The 23,551-nt window shown below is 34.2% G+C and overlaps 1 protein-coding gene across 1 annotated transcript in view; it reads left to right on the top strand.

Annotated features, from left to right (window-relative positions):
- FBXO9 (F-box protein 9) overlaps positions 1 to 23,551 on the top strand; it is a 29,081-nt gene that overhangs the window by 4,113 nt on the left and 1,417 nt on the right. The window contains exons 3-12 of the mRNA XM_039852895.1: positions 1,603 to 1,758; positions 2,764 to 2,821; positions 4,150 to 4,249; positions 6,303 to 6,433; positions 7,448 to 7,562; positions 14,111 to 14,229; positions 14,446 to 14,536; positions 15,222 to 15,317; positions 15,660 to 15,753; positions 17,339 to 17,490. Of these exons, the coding sequence (XP_039708829.1) occupies positions 1,603 to 1,758; positions 2,764 to 2,821; positions 4,150 to 4,249; positions 6,303 to 6,433; positions 7,448 to 7,562; positions 14,111 to 14,229; positions 14,446 to 14,536; positions 15,222 to 15,317; positions 15,660 to 15,753; positions 17,339 to 17,490 (1,112 nt within the window). The remainder of the gene's footprint in view (positions 1 to 1,602; positions 1,759 to 2,763; positions 2,822 to 4,149; positions 4,250 to 6,302; positions 6,434 to 7,447; positions 7,563 to 14,110; positions 14,230 to 14,445; positions 14,537 to 15,221; positions 15,318 to 15,659; positions 15,754 to 17,338; positions 17,491 to 23,551) is intronic.

Genomic DNA, 23,551 nt, shown 5'->3' with positions numbered 1-23,551 from the left:
TAATAATTTAAAAAATACAAATTAAATCTACAATGAGATTGTTTTTAAAAGGTCAGAATAGTGAATAATACCCATTGCCATCTGGGCTGTGAGAGCACTTACGCAGTGTACGTGAAAGTACAAATTGCTACAACTTTTTTGGAGGTTAGAGTAGTAATATGGATCAAAATGAGAAACATTCCCAATTCTACTTTCAGGAAATTAATCCCACGGAAGTAATGGGGAAAGTGAGTAAATATACATGTACAAAAATGTTTATCATGGCATTGTTTATATGGAAAAATGGAGTACAACCTAAGTGTCCATTACTTGTGTTAAGTAGTGATGCATTCATACAATGAAATACACTGCAGCCATTTAAAAGGATAAGGTAAATCTTTGTGCATTGACATAGAAAAATATTCATTGTAATTAGTTAAGTGCATTTTACTGAATTTATAAGCTTTATAATATTTATTTGGAATATGTCATCTAGTATACATTAAGAGTACTGCTAAAGATTCTTTAGGTTGGAGGTATGTGTGTTAGATGTAGGAAGGTGGGAACCAAAACCAAAGCAGTGTACAGAATGTAGAGAAAAATTTTTTTCAAAACATTTTATATATACATTTTTAAAAAAAGCCAGGACTAATATACACAATCCTATTGTCAATGGCCTTCTGTGAGAGGAAGGGCATTTTGGGTTGTGTTTTCTGAAAGTGGACTTGGAGGTAGAGAGTACTATGTAGGAGGTTTTTTAGGCAGTGCCTTGGTATCAACACCAAGTCAAAATATAAAACTTGTGTCATCCCAAGAGGAAGGAAGGGGGAGAGAGAAGCAGCAGTTGAGGGTAGTTGAGCTGCTGTGCAATCTTAGTAGACCGTCTTAGTTACTTCCGTGTAAGTTCTGAGGATGGAATAACCCTTCAGAGCCTGGCTTTTTCTGTCAGTCATCACTTTCATTGTTCAGTCATTGGGTAGGGATCACCTGGGAAGGTAGCATCATCTTGCTGAGGCAGTACCAGAAAGGGCTGACAGCTGAGGGCTGTTTTTGGTGGCACTCCCATCAGTTGGAGTAATAAGTGCTTTATGCCTGAAGAGGGGTCTGGGCAGCACAGCAAAGTCCACCACACAAGGGACTTCACTTTTCCTATATTTAAAAATTTTTAAATGATACGTATTAGAAAAAATATGGCCTTTTTAAAAAGAGACTGGCTATTAAAAGAAATACTTTGGGCTCATGTACAGAATTTTTAGCAGCACTCATAACATCTACTAGATGATGTATTCCAAATAAACAAATAAAGCATCTAAGTTCAGTCCCTAAGTGATAGCTTATATTTTTGATTTTAATTAAAATTTGGTGTTCCCATACCATTAGATTTTTCCTGTATAGACAATTTTATTTTAGGCAAATTTTCATGATTTCTTTAAAGTTTTAAACAGAATTATTTTAGGAGATAATAGGTGTGTAATGGTATTAACTTTGTAATTTAAAAGACAGTGTTTTCTGGTCTTAGAATAAGTAGGTATGTATGGAAATTGATGTTGGACCTATTGACAAATTGTTCCAGAGTTGAGCTACTCTTCCTTGATGAGACCTAAAGTACTTTTCTTCCCTTAGGCACAACTTCAGATGTTTCGAGCTCAGTGGATGTTTGAACTTGCCCCAGGTGTAGGCTCTAGCAATTTAGAGACTCGATCTTGCAGAGTAGCAAGAGGCTCTTTCCTGAAAGCAGCGGATACCAAAGGAAAGCAAGAACTGGCAAAAGAAGAAAAGTTAAGTGTTATGGACATTGTACATAGAAAAATTTTGACAATATATGAGTTTATCCATTCCTTACTACTTCTAGGTACTTTGGATGATATCACTACTACTTATGGTCTTCTTTCCTACAGGTACACTATCTTCATGGAAATGTCTTTGGTTAGTTATAGACCCCTGAGATTCACTTGGTCTTGAAAAGATTAACGCCTCTGAATTTGTTACTGAAACCCAAAAGGGGAAAAAAATTATTTAAATGTCAACACCTTATCAAGAGTGATAATGCAATATTTTGTATATTTTGAATTAAATTTATAATGATGCATTAGTCATGTCCTTATTCTGGAAAGTTTTGAAACTGCTCACACTGAAAAAATTTGAGTGCTATCAAATTGTTCACGCCTTTCCTAGTACTTATTCACCTGAAGTGGGCACAGCACACCACCTTACTTTTCATTATTTTCCTATTCCATAGAGGCTGTCATCTTTACATATCCAATGATGCTGAATATCTTTTTTTATCTATTTCCTATCCTTATATCCTCTCTGAAATACCGGTTTGTTTTTTCTAATTAGATTGCTTATGTTTTTACTGTTGAGTTTTGAGAGTTCTTTTTGTATTCTAAATATATGTCTTTTGTTGAACATGAGGCTTATAAATACTTTGAGTTTATAGCTTGTCTTTTCATCCTCTTTGCAGGGTGTTTTGTAGAGCAAGTTTTTAATTTTGATGAGCTCCTATTTATCAGTTTATATAGATTTGCTTTGATGTCAGTTATAAGTATGCTGCCTACTCCTAGGTCTCCAAGATTGCCTTTTTTCTAAAAGTTTTACATTTAAGTCCATGGTCCGTGTTCAAGTTAGTTTTTATGTAAAATGCGAGGTTTAGTTTGAGGCTCGTTATTTTACCTAGAGATGTCCAGTGTTCTAGCCCCATTAGTTTAAAAGGCTATTTTTCCGCCATCCATACTCTTTTAATACCGATTTTCAAAAATTGTTTTTCACTATCTATTTTTATAGGCTCGAGAACTCTTCCTAAAAGCAGTAGAAGAAGAACAAAATGGCGCTCTCTATGAAGGTAAAAACTCAGGGCCCAAGATCATATTGTCATGATATTTCTGAGTAACAACTTGGTACTGACCAATTTTTTTTTTTTACTAGACTGTATTTTGCATAGAGCATCAGTCTTCCTATATTCAAAATTGTTTTTTAAAAAAATCAAAAATAAAAATTGTATCTTTATATAACCTGTCTCTTTCCAAAAAAATATTGCTGGGGAACATCATCATATTGGTAGGATGAGTAAAGTAATCTTTTTCTACACTTAAATTTTTGTATTTAATTTTGTCATTTTTAAAATCTTAAGACTATTGTCATTGATTTAAAAATAGGATATGCTCCCTTTATAGGTGAAATTACTTCAGAAGAGGAGAATGTTAAGGCTAAAGTGAGAAATATATATATGTTTTTAAGTTCTAATTTACATTGTATGTAAAGGAATACCCTTTAACTTTGTTTTATTAACCCAGTAGAAATGCATAAGTAAACGAAGTGATGTGCCTGTTTACTGTATTAGGTTTGTAGTTGGGCTTTCATTTTGTGATAGTAAAGCTAATAATTGGACCATAGGAAGGATACTTGTGCCTGGATTATTTGAAAATGCTCCCAAAATAACATTTTCAGAATTATTGCATTTATTTTCAAATTTCATCTAGTGATATTTTTACTCTGAGATATTGAAAAGGTCCATTTAATATCCCAACATAGTCTTCATTAGTTTGTAAGATTCCCATATCCACTTAGTGTACAGTAATTCACCCAAGAATAAAAACATGGCAGAATATATTGAATTGAATAGATTTCATCTAAGGGAAAAAGAACTAGTCAGCCTCTACAACCCGAAGGTCTATTGATGTATCTCTATGGAAGACATTATTAAATATTATAATTCTACACCCCCTGGCCAGGAGATTTACTTAAAAACAAATAGGTTTTAAAGGTTAAATAAGTGGGAGCTGGACTAAAAGAAGTTGGATTGAGAGGACAGATTCCAATCCAATTGCTGTAGTTGGGGCTACAGCAATTGCATTTTCAAAGTCGGAAGAAGGACAACCACATAAGATTACTTTTGACAACACATAGAGGGCTGAGGAAACAGATGGGAAGGGCTAAAAGATAAGAGTAAAATGCAACATCTTGTTTCTATAACAGTTAGCTTTAGAAAAAAGATTATTTTTGAGTAGTAAGGTTTGGAAATAAGTTTGTTTACTGAACTACTTTTGTATGTAGAAAAAGAATTTGGCCGTTTGTGAAGAAAGTTACCTAATTAAACCACAATTAAGGGTAAGCAAAGGAAATGACAAAAATGTGTGGTCATAGCTAATTTAGCTTTATTTCTTCTTTTAGCCATCAAGTTTTATCGTAGGGCTATGCAACTTGTACCTGATATAGAGTTCAAGATTACTTATACCCGGTCTCCAGATGGTGATGGCGTTGGAAACAGCTAGTGCGTATATAATTTGATAGATAGTAATACATAGAGTTTGTTAAAGTTAAGCGTCTTTGCCCTGTTGACGTAACATGTTAAGAAGATGGTACTCATTCTGTTAAGTTATAAATACAGTCTTTATTATAAAGGCTTGTTTGTAAGTTGTAGAAATTTTTTAATTAGGGAAATTTTAAGATTGAAATATAGAAATGCACATTTTAAACAGGCATAACAAAAATAAAGTGATGAAAAATTTTATAAAAGCAGTGATTATTGAAAAGAGTAAATTAAAGGGCATATTTTAACTTTCTGAAACGTATTTAAAGTCAAAACTATTAAAATGTAATTAGGCCAGTGTTGATAGTGGTAGAAATTGGGTGATGGATACGTGGGGTTTCATTATACTCGTCTTTCTCCTTTTGTATGTGTTTGAAACTATACGTTTTTTAAAAAAACAGAAGATATTTCATTTATTAGGAAAATGCTGAATTATAACAAGATTTTGTTTATTATTTTCTTAAGGTATGTACATAAAATATAATTAAAACTAACATTGGTTTAAAAGCACAGGAGGAGGATATAAATACTCCTAAAAAATCCTGTTTCATTGCATAAATGCCACTTAACTCAGAGTCATGAAGTAGTGGCATTGATGGTGTTATATGGACAGAGATCAAGAGAATATATTTTTTAAGGCAATACCTTTGAAGCTATTTGCAAAACAATTATAAAATTGTTTTGGCTTACTCTCTTTATCCCCAAAAGCCTATTTGCTGATATTAGAAAAGAAGGGAACCTATACCCATGAGGTAATGTTAAGTTTAAAATGAGCAGTACCTAGAAAAATAGTGTTTTGGTAATGATATATTATCTACTATGTTATTATATTACCTCTGTGATGAAATAATTAAGAAGTTATCTTTAGTGGTAGTTTATGCTTATTCCCAGTGTTTACCTGCTTATAGTATTAGCTAAGCCTTGGATAAGCCATATTAAAAATATCCCAATGAAATCAGAACTAATTGCCTATTTGAATTTCTGGGCAAGTAATATTGTTCACCAAATTAGATTTATTAGTGTGAGGTAGTTCATATTCAGAAGGAATCATTTGGGGTTTTTCTAACCTTTTTTAAATTTTGGGTAGAGTCACTTGGACCCTGGTCTTAGCTAGTTTTATAAATAGATTCCAAGTGCTGTTAGGAAAGTTTGTGTTATAACATTAGAGAACCATTTCTTTTCTCTGCAATCCCTTTATATATGTATAAACGCAGATGCTATGAAAGTTCTTTAAGGATACAGTCCTTTTTTGTCTTACCAGCTCTAATAAGCCCTAAATGTCTCCTTGCTGTTTATTTGCCTTCAGTAAAATGTTGGTAAAGTAGCCCTGGAGTCCATCTAGTCTCAACCGCACTCGCCCTTTGTTATAATAAGCTCTCTGGTTTTCTAACTTTATCTTCATCTAAGTCTTTTTGTAAGTCTGATCATTTCTAAGGTTACTTTCAACAAAAATGAAAGCTAGATATTTTTTAAAACTCTGTAACTACAAATTTATTTATATTGGTAGATGATTTGTGAACCCTGCTAAGATTTTTTAAATTACACACTTCTCTCTAAAGGAAGGGTGATAAGGCATACCTGTTAGAAAATCTTTGGTATGTACATACCTCAGATGACATCTGTATGTTTGATTTTTATCCAATTAGAATGGATTATGGTTACTTAAAAGAATATATTTACATAAAATTTAAAAAATCATTTGAAATTATCTTTTTCACTAAAATATGAAATCCGTACAATAAAACTAATTAATTAAATCTTAACACCTTTATCCCAAAATTCTGATTTTTTTCTGGGTAAGAATTCAAATTGCTAAAGCTTTTTTCTTCAGAAGATTTCGTGTGGTACTCCTTTGTAAGGCAGGGTAAACTTTTATCATCATAGAGAAAAGCAGTAAGTTTTCTTTTAGATGACTTTTTCTAAAGAAGATTTGAAAATACTTTGAAAAATCAATTTCTAAGCTTTATGTTTGTAGACTGAGGCACTTAGTTTATTCACCTCCCTTCTTTTTCAGCATTGAAGATAATGACGATGATAGCAAGATGGCAGATCTCTTGTCCTACTTTCAGCAGCAGCTTACGTTTCAGGAGTCTATGCTCAAACTGTGTCAGCCTGAACTTGAGAGCAGTCAGACTCACATATCAGGTGTGAATTTTTGCTTGTTATAACTCTATAAGAAATACTTTAATAACCTTAGATTTTACTTTTCCAAACCTACAATGTCAGATAACTTGCCAAGTTATTGCTCTAGTTCAAAAATGGTTGAAGATCTAGTTATAATTACTGTTTGTGTATACTAATAAGCTTTTCAAAGTCTGAAGTAGAGCAGTTTGTAGTGTAAACTTTTGTTCGTAGTTCAAGGATGCCACACTTTTTCTCCATGAAGATCTCAAGGTGAGTCACTGGGACATTCTTGAGAAAATTGGAGGAATACTGGTAACATCAGGTGTTTCAGCCAGGTTGGATAGTAGTGCTGAGATAGGCTAAATGTTTAAAAATGAATGCTTTTTCTTTTTATATGTTAGATGTTTAGCTCGTTAGAGGACTTTTCAGAGGACCATTGAAATTTTTAAGAAAGACAAAAATAACTTTTTAGTGTTAAATGCAGTATGGATCACACACACACACAGTAGAACAGGGGCCCCCAACCTCCAGGCCATGGACGAGTACTGGTCCATGGCCTGTTAGGAACTGGGCTGCATAGCTGGAGGTGAAGGTGAGGAAGGGAAGCTTCCTCTGCATTTGCAGTGGCTCCCCAGCGCTGACATCACTGCCTCAGCTCCACCTCCTATCATCAGGCATTAGATTCTCATAAGAGCACCAGTCCCTAGTGCCGAAAAAGGTTGGGGACCACTGCAGTACACTACTTTTCTAACATACTTATTTTAATATTGGTGGTAAATGATTTTCTGAGAGAAAGAGTTACTTTATAAAAGTAGCTTCAGATCTGTTCTGTACTGAAAAAAAACAAAGATATTTGTGTCTTGATGTTAGGAACCATTATTACCTTTGGATAGTTAAAGACACTAGTGCTGTATGTAAGCAGTACCGAAGGTATGAGTTATAAATTTCTAGGAATATATAAAGATATCTGTGCTGAGAATGTGACAATAGAATGACTTATAGGAGAGTCACTGAAAGGATGATTTTCTTTTGCAGTGCTGCCAATGGAAGTCCTAATGTACATCTTCCGATGGGTGGTGTCTAGTGATTTGGACCTCAGGTCATTAGAGCAGTTGTCACAGGTGTGCAGAGGATTCTATATCTGTGCCAGGTACTTACTTTTTAAAAACAACTCAGGTAGTGGTGAAAAAGGGATTATGGTCTTTTGTCAATTTTGTTAAAAGAATTTGATAGGTATTCTGGGTAAAAGCTTAGAATGAATAGTTTTGCTAAGCTGTATATATCTAATTTTCTCAAACTACTTAGCTTTTAAAGGCTAGAATGCACTAAGTTTCCAGAGTATAGAAGAATATGTAGAACAGATATAGTCTACATATTATTACTTTTGTAGTCTATATATTATTACATATTACTTTTATAGGGTAGTTTTCATGCTAATTTAGCTGATTTGGAAAAAGAATTATGCTAAAAAAAATACTCAAGTCATTTTAAATTTAAAAGTTATTAGCTTTTAAAATTAAAGTTATCCTATAATTTAAAAATCATGCTATGTGAAGAATAATCATAGTTTAGTATGACATCATTTGAGACTGGTAGTCTTTCACAGTCATCTTATGTAAAACTATGTACTTAGTCCTTAGCATCTAGAACTATATAACTTTAGTTCTTAATATTGAGATGCATTATTTTTAAATAACTTAATTTCATTTGGAGTCTTCTATTTTGAGTAAAACATTTGAGTTGCTTAAAGCCTTTATGTTTTGTGTTTTGTGTTTGTGTGTGTGTTAGTGATTCTTTGTACTATTCTATTTAACAAGTATCTATTAAGCATCTAGTAGATTGCCACCAGCCTTTTAAAATTGGAGTCTCTAGCACTGTTACTCCATTAATTTTTTTAAAAATTATACATGAAAAAACATAAGGAACTGATTAAGAAAACAGATTTTCAGGTATAAAATTTTATGCCTAATAAAATAAAAATAATTGTTAAATTTTAAATACACATTGCCACTAAAGTTTGAGATGTCTCTTTTTGCAGTCTAGTCCCAATATAAGTAGTTTTTATGCCTTTAAAGCTGAATATTTTAAGTTACAGATGGAGTTAAAAATATTTTGAACTGTATCAGAAGTATGTGAATAGTCAATACATCTTTTGCTTTGCTTTTTTCACTAATCCCATAACAAAGACTTATTGGCGCTGCCTTCAAAATGTATCTCCAGTCTGACCATTTTACTACTTCTCCAGAGTACCTTTCTGGTTCAGCCACTGTTATGCCTAGTCTATATTATGGCAATAGCAGCCTACGTAGTCTTCCTGCTTCCATTCTTATACCCCTGAAGCATAGTCTCCATAAGCTACCAAGTGATTTTTTTTTTTGGCCTTTTTTTCCCATCCCCCTATCACCCTCTCCTTTGGCAACTATCAGCTTGTTTTCTGTATTTGTGGGTCTGTTTATAGTTTATTTTGTTTATTCATGTTTTGTTTTGTTTTAGATTCTACATATAAGTGAAATCATATGGTATTTGTCTGCTTCACTTAGCATAATCACTCTCTAAGTCCACCTATGTGTTGTAAATGGCAAGATTGCATTCTTTTTTATTGCCAAATAATCTTCCATTGTATATGTATACCACATCTTTATCCATTAATCTTTTGGTGGACATCTAGATTGCTGCCATGTCTTGGGTATTTCTTGTAATGCTGCAATGAATGTAAGGGTGCATATATCTTCTTGTATATGTACTGCCAAAAGAGCACTATATCTTTTTGAATTTGTGTTTTTGTTTTGTTTGGATAAATACCCAAAAGCGGAATTGCTGGATCATATGGCAGCTCAGTTTAAATTTATTGAGGACTTTCCATACTGTCGCGTAGTGACTGTACTAATTCACAATCCAACCAGTGCTGTATGAGGGTTCTCTTCTCTCCACATCCTCACCAGCCCTTGTTTGTTGATTTTTTGATGCTAGCCATTCTGACAGTTGTGAGGTGTTATATCATTGTGGTTTTAATTTTCATTTTCCTGATGATGTTGAGCATGTTTTCTCATGTCTGTTGGCCATCCGTATGTTCCTTTGGGAGAAATGTTTATTCAGGTCCTCTGCCCATTTATTAACTGGACTGTTTTTTGTTTGTTTTGGGGATTAAGTTGTATGAGTTCCTTATATATTTGGATATTAACCCATTATTGGTTGTATCATTGGTAAATATCCTCTCCCACTCAGTAGGTTGTCTTTTCATTTTGTCGATGGTTTCCTTCACAGTGCAAAAACTTTTTCGATTGATGTAGTTCCATTTGTTTATTTTTTCTTTTGTTGTCCTTGTCTGAGGAGACATATTCAAAAGATATTGCCAAGAGTGGTTATTAAGAAGTTTACTACCTATGTTTTCTTCTAGGAGGTCCATGGTTTCAGGCCTTACATTTAAGTCTTTAATCCTTTTTGAGTTTATTTCTGTATATGGTGTAAGAGAGTGATACAATTTAATTTTTGCATTTATCTGTCCAGGTTTCCCAATACCATTTCTTAAAGAGACTGTCATTTCTCCATTCTATATTCTTGTCTCCTTTCTTGTAGATTAATTGACCGTATAAGGGAAGATTTATTTTTGGGCTTTCTATTCTGTTCCACTGATCTGTGTGTCTGTTTTTATGCCAGGACCATACTGTTTTATAGTATTATTTGAAATCAGGGAGCTTGAAACTTCCACTTTGTTCTTCTCTCTCAAGATTGCTTTGGCTGTTTGTGTGTTTTTTTTGTGATTTCATGTAAATTTTAGGACTATTTGTTCTAGTTCTGAGAAGAATGCCATTGATATTTTGATAGGGAGTACACAGAATTTGTAGATTGCTTTGGGTAGTATGGTCATTTTAACGACTTCTAATCCATGAGAACAGTATATCTTTCCATTTAATTAGTGTTCTCTTCATTTTCTTCAGTGTCTTATAGTTTTCAGAGTACAGATCTTTCACCTCCTTGTTTAATTATATTCCTAGGTATTATCATCTTTTTTGATGTCATTGTAAATGGAATTGTTTACAAGTTCTCCTGATCACTACTAGTGTATGGAAATGCATCAGATTTCTGTATATTTGATATCCTACTACCTTACTTGAATTCATTTATTCTATTAATATTTTGGTGGACTCTTTGGAGTATTCTATACATAGTATCATATCATCTGCAAATAGTGACAGTTTTACTTTCTTTCCAATTTGAATGCCTTTTATTTGTTTTTTTTTGTCTGATTTCTGCGGCTGGTACTTCCAATACTGTATTAAATAATGGTGGTGAAAGTGAACATTCTTGTTCTTGGTCCTGGAGAAAAAGCTTTTAGCTTTTCACCACTAAGTATGATGTTAGCTATGGTATTGTCATATATAGCCTTTATCATGTTGAGGTGAGTTCCTTCTATACCCACATTGTTGGGAGTTTTTATCATAAATGGATGTTGAATTTTGTTAAATGCTTTTTCTGCTTCTGTTGAGATGATCATATGGTTTTTATTCTTTATTTTGTTAATGTGATATATATCACATTGATTGAGTTACCTTTGCATCCCAGGTATTAATCCCACTTGATCATAGTGTAGATAATTCTTTTAACGTACTGTTGAATTTGGTTTGCTGATATTTTGTTGAGAATTTTTACATCTGTGTTCATTGGGGATATTGACCTGTAATCTTTTTTTTTTTTTTAAGTGTCTTTGTCTGTTTTTGGTATCAGGGTAATGCTGGCCTCATAGATTGAGTTTGGATGCATTCGTTCCCTTTCAGTCTTTTGGAGTAGTTTGAGAAAGATTCATATTAATTCTTCTTTGAATGTTTGGTAGAATTTACCCGTGAAGCCTGGTTCTGGGCTTTTGTTTGTTGGAAGTTTTTGATTACTGTTTAAATTTCATTTTTAGTAATCTGTTTAGATTTTGTATTTCTTCTTTGTTTAGTCTTGGAAGGTTATATACTTCTAGAAATTTATTCATTTTTTCTAGACTTTTGAATTTGTTGGTGTATAATTTGTTGATGTAGTATTCTTTAATGATTCTTTTGTATTTCTGTGGTGTCGGTTGTAACATCTCTTTCATTTCTGATTATATTTACTTGGGTTCTCTTTTTTTCTTGATGAATTTGGCTAAAGGTTTGTCAACTTCGTTTATTTTTTTCAAAGAACCAGATTTTAGTTTCATCAGTCTTTTATATTTTTAAAATTTCTATTTTGTTTATTTTCACTGTAATCTTAACAGTTTCTTCCTTCTGTTTACTTTTTTTCCTTAGTTTCCCTAATTTGGGATTTTTCTTATTTCTTGATGTAGATGTGTATAGCTATGAGCTTCCCTCTTAGAACTGCTTTTGCTTTATCCTGTAAATTTTCATAGGGTGTCTTTAATTTCCATTTGTTTCAAGTAATTTTGATTTCCTACTTGATTTTGTTTTTGATTCATTGTTTGTTTAGTAGCATGTTGTTTAGTCTCCGCGTATTTGTGTTGTTTCCAGTTTTCTTCATATAGTTGATTTCTAGTTTCATGCCATTGTGGGCAGAAAAAATGCTTTATATGATTTCATCCTTCTTGAATTTATTGAGACTTGTTTTGGCCTAATCTATTCTGGAGAATGTTCCATGTGCACTCGAAATAATATATATTCTGCCATTTTGAGACGAAATATTCTGTTAATGTCTATTAAGTTGATCTAGTCAGCGTGACATTTAAGGCCATTATTTCCTTATTAATTTTCTTAATTTTCTGTCTAATAATATGAGTGGGGTATTAAAATCCTCTACTATTATTGTATTACTTTGAGTTTCTCCAGTATGTCCATTAATAATTACTTTACATATTTAGGTGCTCCTGTATTGAGTGTGTAGATATTTACTATTGTTAATAGCCTCTTCTTGGATTAATTCCTTTGTAATTATGTCCTTTATCTTTTTCTTTACATTTTTTGTTTAAAATATATTTTGTCTAATATCAGTATTGCTTCCCCAGCTTTCTTTTCATTTGCATGAAATATGTTTTTCCATCTCTTCACTTTCAGTTCGTATGTGTCTTTCAATTCTAAGTGTGTCTCTTGTAAGCCACATATAGATGGGTTGTGGTTTTTAATCCATTTAGCCGCCCCTTGTCTTTTGGAGTACTTAATCCATTTACATTTATAGTAATTATTGATAAGTATGTACTGATTGCCATTTTCTTTAGTGTGTCGTTTGGTTTCCTTTTTCTTTATTCTTTGTATATCTTTTGTAAGTTTTAGCTTTGTGGTTACCATGAGGTTTATGTACATTATTCTATATCTTTTTCAGTCTATTTTAAGCTGGTAGTTGTTTGAGTTTGAATATATTCTATGAGGACTACATTTTTACTCCCTGCTCCATGCTTGCTACCTTTGTTCAGGGCTGAAATGCGCCTGGGCAATGTGTCCAAGAATGTGCTACAGCAACCTTGTAGGTAGGCCAGAGCACCTGGATAGTGCTTCCACCCATCCTATGGAAGTAGAGGGGGTATAAACAATGGCACTTAAAGGTACTTCTGAACCTGGAGAATTCCCACAGTCCCCAGAGGGCTTCTGTGGCTCCTTAGCCTTCTCTATTTAGTCTCTCTCTTGTTTGCTATACATAAAAAGGTCTTGTGTAGAATGACCTCTTTGTAGGCTTTGTGTGCCTGGTAGTTTTGGGAAGCCGGTTGGAGCCAGGTAGGTGCTTACAGGGCCTGGAGTACTGGCTCATGAGTCTGGAGTGGCTCCTGGTAGGGAGGCCAGCAGGTGTGTGTGGTGATGCCTCTTATTCCTATTTGCTCCCTTTGTTCTGAGGCAGAAGGCTCCGGGCAGGGTAGCTGGGACCACTCTGTGGTGATCTTGCAAGATGACCAGAGCACCCAAATAGTTTCTGCCTGACCTATCAATGTGGAGGGAACGTAAACAATGGTGCTCACTGGCTACTCTGGCCTGGAAAGTCCCCACAGCTCCCTGAGCCTCCTCTGTTTCATCTCTTTGTTGTTCAGCTGTTCATTCAGCCTTCAGTTGTCTCACAGGAGCAATTGCCGTCTATATTCAAGTATATTTGAGTTTGCTTATGGGAAAGGTCGAGTTCAGCATTCTCCTATGCCACTGCCATCTTGGATCTCTCCCAGAATGATCTTTTAGAAGTGTAAGTCATGCTCAAAACCCTGCAATGGCCTCCATCTCACTTCTACCTGAAAACCACTACTTCACCTGCCCCTGACTACTTCCAAAATTACATAGTCTGTGCTTGTTTGCTTTGCTGTAGCCACATGACCTTTCTTACTCCTTGTGGAGCACAGCAGCCATACTCCTGCCTTAGGGCCTTGCACTTGCTGTGGTTTCTGCTCAGAATACTCTTCCTCATCACTATAGGCACATGCCAAGAGAGGCCTTTCTTGGCTGTTCTATCTGAAGTAGTCTTTATTTTCCCACTGCCATCATCGTTGTCTGTTTAGCCCACTTTATTTTTGCACTGAGCTCACTATCTGAAACTTTCTCTTTGTTTTCTAATTTTTGTTTGCTTTATCATCAGTAAAAGAGAAGGGCCTTTGTCCATTAGTCTATCTCCAGTGCCCAGGACAGTGCTTGGCAGCCACTAAACAAATACTTGCTGAATAGAAGATGGCTGGTAGCAGGAGTGTTTTTTATATCTGCATATAGGGGTTTAGCCTTTTATATATATTGATGTTGTGCTTTTATAACCTAGAGACCCTGAAATATGGCGTTTGGCCTGCTTGAAAGTTTGGGGCAGAAGCTGTATTAAACTTGTTCCATATACATCCTGGAGAGAGATGTTTCTAGACAGGCCCCGTGTTCGGTTTGATGGTAAGTGAACTCTTTAGAGCTCAGGAAAAATACTGATCTATCACGCTGATCTATCATGACTGACAACTACACAGTCTTAGTTTTCTCTAAACACCTAAGTACTATGAGCACATATAAAGGAAACCACAATAAAAATGAAGATAGAAACCTATATGATTATAAATTTTAAAAAATTTTATTTTCTTAATTTTTTAAAACGATGTTTCTTTTTTATAGGAGTATATATCAGTAAAACAACATATATTCGTCAAGGGGAACAGTCTCTTGATGGTTTCTATAGAGCCTGGCACCAAGTGGAATATTACAGGTACAACTGTAGTAAACTGAGTGAGTGAAAAATTCTCTCTCTCCAAGTATTAGTTCATTAATTATTGGACATCTGTTCTCTGAGACTTTTGCATTTATCCACAGAATGGCCTTCAGTATTTTTATCCACTATTACAATAGGAACTGCACTCAAAGAACCAATGGGTTATGACAAATTTTTTAATTCCTCCTACCTTTGAATCTAAGAATCATTTTACATTTTAGACCTCTTCCTTGTCTTTTGCCCTTGGTATATCCGTTTGCCTTTTCAAATTGTTTGTGCTCTTATTCAGCCTGTTGTTCATCAGATATTACTGTCAGTGAGAAATAAGTAGACATGTTAACTACTGTGTATTATGAGATCCCACTTTTATTTGACATTAATTAGTGCTTTAGGAGAAAACATACAGAGCTTTAGAGTAATATTTAATCTAATTTTTTTATTCAGTGAGTAAAACAAAAGTTCAGCAGTTCCCTCTAAGGAAGATAATAAAATGCCTTTATTTCTTTGTTGCTGGCTCTACAGGTTATCGGTCACAGTTCAGTGATGTTTTGCCAGTTCTTTGGCCATAGTATTTGTTTTGGTGTCACAGATACAAATAGGTTTAGGTACCAGAAAATTAGGACATGTTTTATACTTTTTGTGTGTGTGGTGTTTTTTTGGTGTTCTTGGTCTTTTCACACAGGTACATAAGATTTTTCCCTGATGGCCATGTGATGATGTTGACAACCCCCGAGGAGCCTCAATCCATTGTTCCTCGTTTAAGAACTCGGAATACCAGGTTAGTATCTTTCTGTAGTTTTCTATTCAGTTCGCATTTTATACAGTTAATTGCAGGTTAATGTAATCCAGTGCTTTCTTAATTTACTACTGGGTGGTTAAAAAAGCAGTCACCGGGGGCGGGGGGGGCACTTGTAAAAAATATCAATTCCTGGGCCTCTCCCTAAGAAGTGTACTTTAGTACACTCTGGGGCCTTGGAAACTAGATTTACTCACATCCTAGTTGATTCTTCTCAGGCAAATTGTATAAATACTATTATAATCCATTATTTCCTGGATTACTTAAATACATGTAGTAACTGATTATTAGACTTAGATTTAAAGTGTATTTTTTAATTTTTAGAACTGATGCAATTCTACTGGGTCATTATCGCTTGTCACAAGATACAGACAATCAGACCAAAGTATTTGCTGTGATAACTAAGAAAAAAGAAGAAGTGAGTATTCAAGGTGGAATTAGCAGTTTTCTTTTGTTGCATATGCATATTCAAGCATTTATTAGAAAGGATAAAAACATAGTTGCATTATTTATACTATTATTCAAACCACATGTTGACTTATAGCGTATCTCTAAAGAGACCTGGAGGGTTTTCTAAAATGCGATTATTTTTTCTTGGATCCGCCTGTTTATTTTTCTTCAAATGGTTTCTTTTTCTCGTCCAGGTTTTTCACATCTGACAACGTAAAGCCAAAATATCTTGTAAAATAACTAGTAAAATATCATATCAAAAATATCAAAAAGCCATATCTGAAAATAGTTTTTGGCTCTTCTCATTTTGAATCATAAAGGATTTTCTTCCTGAATTAGCTCAAATAGGTAATTCTTTCATAAGGATAGTCTTATAGAGAATTTCAAATTCTACTGGAAATAAGCTAATGTCAGATAGTTTTCTTCTTCCTGCTTGCGAAAGAAAAAAACACGACAAGCAAATATGATTGCTGAATTATTACATTCTAGACGTCTTTAAACAGGTACATAAGATTTTTTAATAGATTGAGGGCCAAATTTTTTTCACAGCTTTTCTCCATGTGCATTTTTTTCAATCCTGGTTAAAAACCATAATGTGTACCCAAGAGGTCAATTGAGAGGGAGTTGGAATAAATACTTGTCTCTTGCTTTTATAAATGAGTATAGGTTTTGAAAGAAGTTTCCCTTATATTGAATCTCCCTCTCTTTTCTAACAGCATGTGTCAAGATAGGGCAGGGTTTCTCTGTGAGTCCTAGTGCTATCACCTTGTGACCATCTTTTGCTGGCTTCTCCCACCTCACTCTGGTTGTTGCTTGGAATCTGGAACAGCAGTCTGAGGAGCTGAGATAGTTGCTATGACTATGACCTTGGCCATGAATATCCTGAGGTCAGAATTGGGGAGTCATACGCCCTATTTAGGTTTTATCTAAAAAAAGTGTTTAGGAAATCCCAATGGAATACCCATTTTCTCTTCAGAATATGATACAATGAAACCATATGTAGTGTGGATATTCTTGTGTTTTTAGCAGCAATATTTGCAGAAGTGTGATTCTAATGAAGCTTGTCACATATGTTTCTGCTTTTTCTGCAGCCTTCACCAGTTTTTAACTTTCTCACTTTAGAAATTCCTAAGTGTTTTCAAGTAGAATTTCCTAAGTGTTTTCAAGTAGAAGGAAATAATTCCTCGAAGGCTTCGAACTGGGAGACAGAAGTTTTAATTCCCATCTCTAAAACTTTGGTGTAACTTCGGTTAACTTGTTTGACCGCCTGGGTCTTTATTTCTTTAGCCATAAAATAGCAATAATGCAGTCATAGTATATCGAGCTATCATGATGATTAACTGAGATGATGATGATGGGGAAAAATATATTTTTAAGTGCTTAAACATTTTTAAGACACGTACACATTCTCATTTGACATATTAAGACAACTCTACTTACTATGCGTAGATACTGTTTTAGTGTCACTCTTGCATAATATACTCCTATAAATATTTCAGTGAAGTGACATTTCATTATAGCTTATTCACCTTTTTTTTTTTTTTTTTTTACAGAAACCACTTGACTATAAATACAGATATTTTCGTCGTGTCCCTGTACAAGAAGCAGATCAGAGTTTTCACGTGGGGCTACAGTTGTGTTCCAGTGGCCACCAGAGGTTCAACAAACTCATCTGGATACATCATTCTTGTCACATTACTTACAAGTAGGTGAATGCAGTAAAAATAACAAAGTCACAGAATAAATGCATATTTCATGTCAGGCTTAAGAAACTTTCACATAGGTTTTTAATTCTTCAGAGTTGAAATTACACTGCAAAGCAAAAGCAGAATATACTACTACAAACCAAGAAAATGGCCAAAATGAAAAAAAACTGAAAGTGGGCCAGGAAGTGGAACATCCAGAGCTCTCACCAGTGCCCACGGGAATGTGAACGGGTCCCACCACTTTGGCAATGAAAGCGGCATTCCATGAGTAGGATGGTACTTGGTCACTAAGAAAATTCGTGCGCTGACTTACTCAAGGCAGTTTTAAAACACCAGATCTCTTTTCTTCTCCCATGTTTCAGTCTTACCTTTTTTTACTTTATTTCCATTTAGTTTATCCTCAGAGATTATATACCGATTTTAGTAAAACTGTATTTAGGAAAAATAAGTCTGCTAAAAACATCTGTATTCCAAAGCCAAATCTATTAGGTGGTTCCTATATAAATCTCTTTTTTTCTATGAGTTAGGATTTTTTTTTTTACATTTTACATACTCATGCTTAATATTTTTAAATATTCTTCAAAAACATTATTTTCAATTATTTCAAGTATACGCCATCATTCTCCTTGTTTTATTTATGTATTTATTTCCAACATTTTATTTTGTAAAATTTTAAACATACAGAAAAGTCGAAAGAATTTTATAGTTAAGACCCATATACCTGCCACTGTTAACATTTAACTATACTTGCTTTTATATCATATCCGTTCCTCTATCCATTGCTAGATTTAAAAGCTAGATTTACTGCCGATAGAATTGAGAAAAATCTATCCATACATCAATACATCTTTTTTCTCTTTAACACAATTTTTATTTGAGTATAGTTGGTATACAATTTTATATTAGTTTCAGGTGTATAGTATAGTGATTCAACATTTATATACTTAACAATGTGATCACCATAATAAGTCTAATAGTCATCTGTCACTGTGTACGCTTATCACAATATTATTGACTATATATTCCATTTTACCATTTTCACACCCTCCCCCAACTCTCGCAACCCTCAGTTTGCTCTCAGTTTCTATGGGTCTGTTTTGTTTTGTTTTTTAGATTCCACATATAAGTGAAAACATACAGTATTCGCCTTTCTCTGTCCGACTGATTTCACTTAGCATAATGCTCTCTAGGTCCATCCATGTTGTTGCAAATAGCAAGATTTCATTCTTTTTTGTGGTTAGGTAATATTCATTCATATATATATGTATACCACATCTTTATCCATTCATCTATCTACAGATACCTAGGTATTTGAGGAATCTCCATACTGTTTTCCATAGAGGCTGCACCAATTTGCAGTCCCGCCAGCAGTGCACATGGGTTCCCTTTTCTCAACATGCTCACCAACACGTTATTTGTTGACTTTTTGATAATAGCCATTATAACTGGTATCTCAATGTGGTTTTGATTTGCGTTTCCCTGATAATTAGCAATATTGAGTATCTTTTCATATGTTTGTGGGCCATCTGTATATCTTCTTCAGAGAAATGTCTCTACATGTCCTCTGTTCATTTTTAGATATCAACCTCTTATTGGATATATTATTTGCAAATATCGTCTCTCATTCAGTAGGTTGTCCTGTCATTTTGTTGGTTTCCTTCGCTCTGCAGAAGCTTTTTAGTTTGATGAAGTCTCATTTGTTTATGTTTGCTTTTGTTTCCCTTGCTCAAGGAGACATATCCAAAACAATATTACTAAAATCGATGTCAAATAGTTTACTACCTATGTTTTCTTCTAGGAGTTCCATGGTTTCAGGCCTTACATTTAAGTCTTTAATCCTTTTTGAGTTTGTTTCTGTATGTGGTGTAAGAGAGTGATCCAGTTTAATTTTTTGCATTTATCTGTCCAGTTTTCGCAATACCACTTCTTAAAGAGCCTGTCATTTCTCCATTGTATATTTTTGCCTCTTTTCTTGTAGATTAATTGACCATATAAGGGAAGATTTATTTCTGGGCTTTCTATTCTGTTCCACTGATCTGTGTGTCTGTTTTTATGCCAGGACTATACTGTTTTATAGTATTATTTGAAATCAGGGAGCTTGAAACTTCCACTTTGTTCTTCTCTCTCAAGATTGCTTTGGCTGTTCGTGGTTTTTTTGTGTGTGTGATTTCATGTAAATTTTAGGACTATTTGTTCTAGTTCTGAGAAGAATGCCATTGATATTTTGATAGGGAGTACACAGAATTTGTAGATTGCTTTGGGTAGTATGGTCATTTTAACGACTCTTCTAATCCATGAGAACAGTATATCTTTCCATTAATTAGTGTCCTCTTCATTTTCTTTCTTCAGTGTCTTACAGTTTTCAGAGTACAGATCTTTCACCTCCTTGTTTAATTATATTCCTAGGTATTATCATCTTTTTTGATGTCATCGTAAATGGAATTGTTTACAAGTTCTCCTGATCATTACTAGTGTATAGAAATGCATCAGATTTCTGTATATTTGGTATCCTACTACCTTACTTGAATTCATTTATTCTATTAATATTTTGGTGGACTCTTTGGAGTATTCTATACATAGTATCATATCATCTGCAAATAGTGACAGTTTTACTTTCTTTCCAATTTGAATGCCTTTTATTTGTTTTTTTTTGTCTGATTTCTGCGGCTGGTACTTCCAATACTGTATTAAATAATGGTGGTGAAAGTGAACATTCTTGTTCTTGGTCCTGGAGAAAAAGCTTTTAGCTTTTCACCACTAAGTATGATGTTAGCTATGGCATTGTCATATATAGCCTTTATCATGTTGAGGTGAGTTCCTTCTATACCCACATTGTTGGGAGTTTTTATCATAAATGGATGTTGAATTTTGTTAAATGCTTTTTCTGCTTCTGTTGAGATGCTCATATGGTTTTTATTCTTTATTTTGTTAATGTGATATATATCACATTGATTGAGTTACCTTTGCATCCCAGGTATTAATCCCACTTGATCATGGTGTAGATAATTCTTTTAACGTACTGTTGAATTTGGTTTGCTGATATTTTGTTGAGAATTTTTACATCTGTGTTCATTGGGGATATTGACCTGTAATCTTTTTTTTTTTTTTTTTTAAGTGTCTTTGTCTGTTTTTGGTATCAGGGTAATGCTGGCCTCATAGAATGAGTTTGGATGCATTCGTTCCCTTTCAGTCTTTCGGAGTAGTTTGAGTAAGATTCATATTAATTCTTCTTTGAATGTTTGGTAGAATTTACCTGTGAAGCCATCTGGTCTTGGGCTTTTGTTTGTTGTGAGTTTTTTATGACTGTTTCGGTTTCATTACTGTTCAGATTCTCTGTTTCTTCATGGGTTAGTCTTAGAAGGTTGTGTGTTTCTAGAAATTTATCCATTTCTCCTAGATTATTTAATTTGTTGGCATATAATTATTCATAGTTTTCTTTACTGTTTTTTTGTATTTCTTTGGTGTTGGTTATAATCTCTCCTCTTTAACTCATGATTTTATTTAGGCTCTTTTATTCTTGACGATTCTTGCTAGGAGTTTGTCAGTTTTATTTACCCTTTCAAAGAACCGAGTCTTCATTTTGTTGATGATATATATATATATTTTTGGTTCATTTTGTTTATTTTCACTCTGATTTTTATTATTCCCATCCTTCTACTTTAGGTTTTGTTCTTATTCTAGTTCCTTTAGGTGTAAAGTTAGATTATGTATTTGAGATTTTTCCTGCTTTTTGAGATAGGCTTATATAAGTATGAACTTTTATAATGGCTTTTGTTGCATTCCATAAGTTTTGAAAAGTTGTGTTTTCATCTATCCGAAGGTATTTTTTGGTTTTCTGTTTGATTTTCTTTCATCCATTGATCATTTGTAGCATGTTGTTTAATCTCCATCTATTTGTTTTTTCCAATTTTCTCCTGTAGTTGATTAGCAATTTAATTTCTAGTCAGTCTTCTTGAATTTATTGAGGCTTGTTTTGCAGCCTAATATATGGTCTATCTTGGAAAATGTTCCATGAGCACTCGAGAAAAATGTGTAATTTGCAGTTTTTGCATGAAATGTTCAAAAAAATGTCTATTAAGTTGATATAGGCTGTTGTGGTATTTAAGGCTATTATTTCCTTATTAATATTCTCTGTGAGTAATCTGTCCATTGAGATAAATGGAATATTATAGTCTCCAACTATTATTGTAATAATGTTTATTTCTGCCTTTATGTCCATTAATATTTGCTTTATCTATTTGGGTGCTGTTATGTTGGGTGTGTAGATATTTACAATTGTTATATCCTTTTTAAAGTATTTTGTCTGATACGAGTATTGCCATCCCAGCTTTCTGTTTCTCTTTGCATGGAATCTTTTTCTGTTTTTTCACTTTCAGTCTGTGTGTCTTTCAATCTAAAGTGAGTCTCTTGTTGGCAGTGTATAGATGGATCTTGTTTTTTTATTCATTCGACCACCCCTATGTCTTTTTATTGGAGCATTTATTTACTAAAGTAATTATTAATAGGTGTGCTTATTAGTGTGCATATTGCCATTTTGTGAATTGTTCGAGTTGTTTTTATACTGTTCTTTTTTTCTTGATTTCTTTCGATATACTGTTTTCTTTCATGTTTTGTTTGCATTCCTTTCTCTTTATTATTTGTATATTTTTTGGAAACTTGGTTTGTGGTTACCATGAGGTTCATGTATATCCATGTATCTCTAGCTTTTAAGTTGATAGACATTTAAGTTCAAACACATGCTAAAAATACTACATTTTATCTCTCCCTTTCTACTCTTTGTTTTTGATGTTATGTTTTATATATTTTTGTGTATCCCATTACTATTTATTGTAGTTACAATTAATCTTGCTACTTTTATCTTTTAACCTTCATATTAGCTTTTAAGTGGTTGATTCACTGTATTTATTATGTATTTGCCTTTACCAGTGAGATTTTTTTCTTTACCAGTGTGGGCAGGGCTACCCATTGCCTGTTTCTTTGTTGCCCAAGCTGGGTCTGTGCATGGCTGCTCTGTGTGTGTGCCTTGCAACACCTCGCTAGCTCTGCACTTTCTCTGGGTGGAGCAGCCCTGTGTGTGGGCACCACAGTGATTCTCCAGTCATACTCTCTTCAGGCAGAGGAGCCCTGTGTGCGCACACAGCACAATGGGTGCCTGCAGCAGCACCCTGCTGTACCCTGCCAGATCAGTTTCCAGGTGGAGGGGCCTCCTGTACACATACTATGGTGCCCTCCTGTTCCTGCTGGATCGAGCTTCAGGCAGCGTGGCCGGCAACATGCTACAGGGGCCTGGCAGATCAGCCAGAGAACCCGGATAGAGCTCCCACCCTTATCCAGGTGCAGGGGAAATGTAAACAATGGCTCACCATTTCCTCCAGTCTGGAGAGTTCCTTCAGCTCTCAGAGAGCGCTCTGGTTCGCCAGCCTTCTCTATGCAGTCTCTCTCTGTTGTTTGTTGTACAGAAGCTGTTGAGTTAGCCCACAGTTGTCTAGGAGGAATTGCTATAAAAGGTGTATGTTTGATATGTTTTTTGGGAGAGGGCCAGTTCAGCATCCTCCTATGCCACCTTCTTGGACCCTCCATGAGTTAGGATTTACCTGTAAAATAATTAATGATCAGACGTGTGTGAGAAAGGAGCTGTACAAAAATAAGATTAGAAATGGAATTAGGAAAGTGAAAAATACCAATTTATGTGGATATTAAAGTTAGCTGTTGTTGAGTTTGAAAGAATATTGGTGTGTGCCTGAAGGCTCTCTGTTCCAATTGAATCCAAAATTTTGAGAGGTTTCGAGGTCACCTTCCATTAACTTACTTCACAACCTTGATCACGTTGTTAAAAAACTTTCTGGATTACATTTCTATCGTACAAGTAACTTCTCACTCATTTGGAAGGCTCTGACAACTGAGAACAAGCATTTTTCTTTTTTTCTTACTCTTACCTACCAGTCTTACTATCTCTTTCTTGCTTCTCTCAGTAATCTGTGGAATTTTTCTTTTCAAAGAAACCAAACCCAGAAGTAGAACCAAGTAAATGAAAAGCGTATGGTTTTAGGAGAAAAGGAC

Source organism: Pteropus medius, unplaced genomic scaffold, assembly GCF_902729225.1.
Source record: "Pteropus medius unplaced genomic scaffold, Ma_sr-lr_union100, whole genome shotgun sequence".
Classification (NCBI taxonomy): domain Eukaryota; kingdom Metazoa; phylum Chordata; class Mammalia; order Chiroptera; family Pteropodidae; genus Pteropus; species Pteropus medius.
The sequence above is the reverse complement of the archived record's forward strand: the minus strand, read 5'-3'. Positions and strand labels throughout refer to the sequence as shown.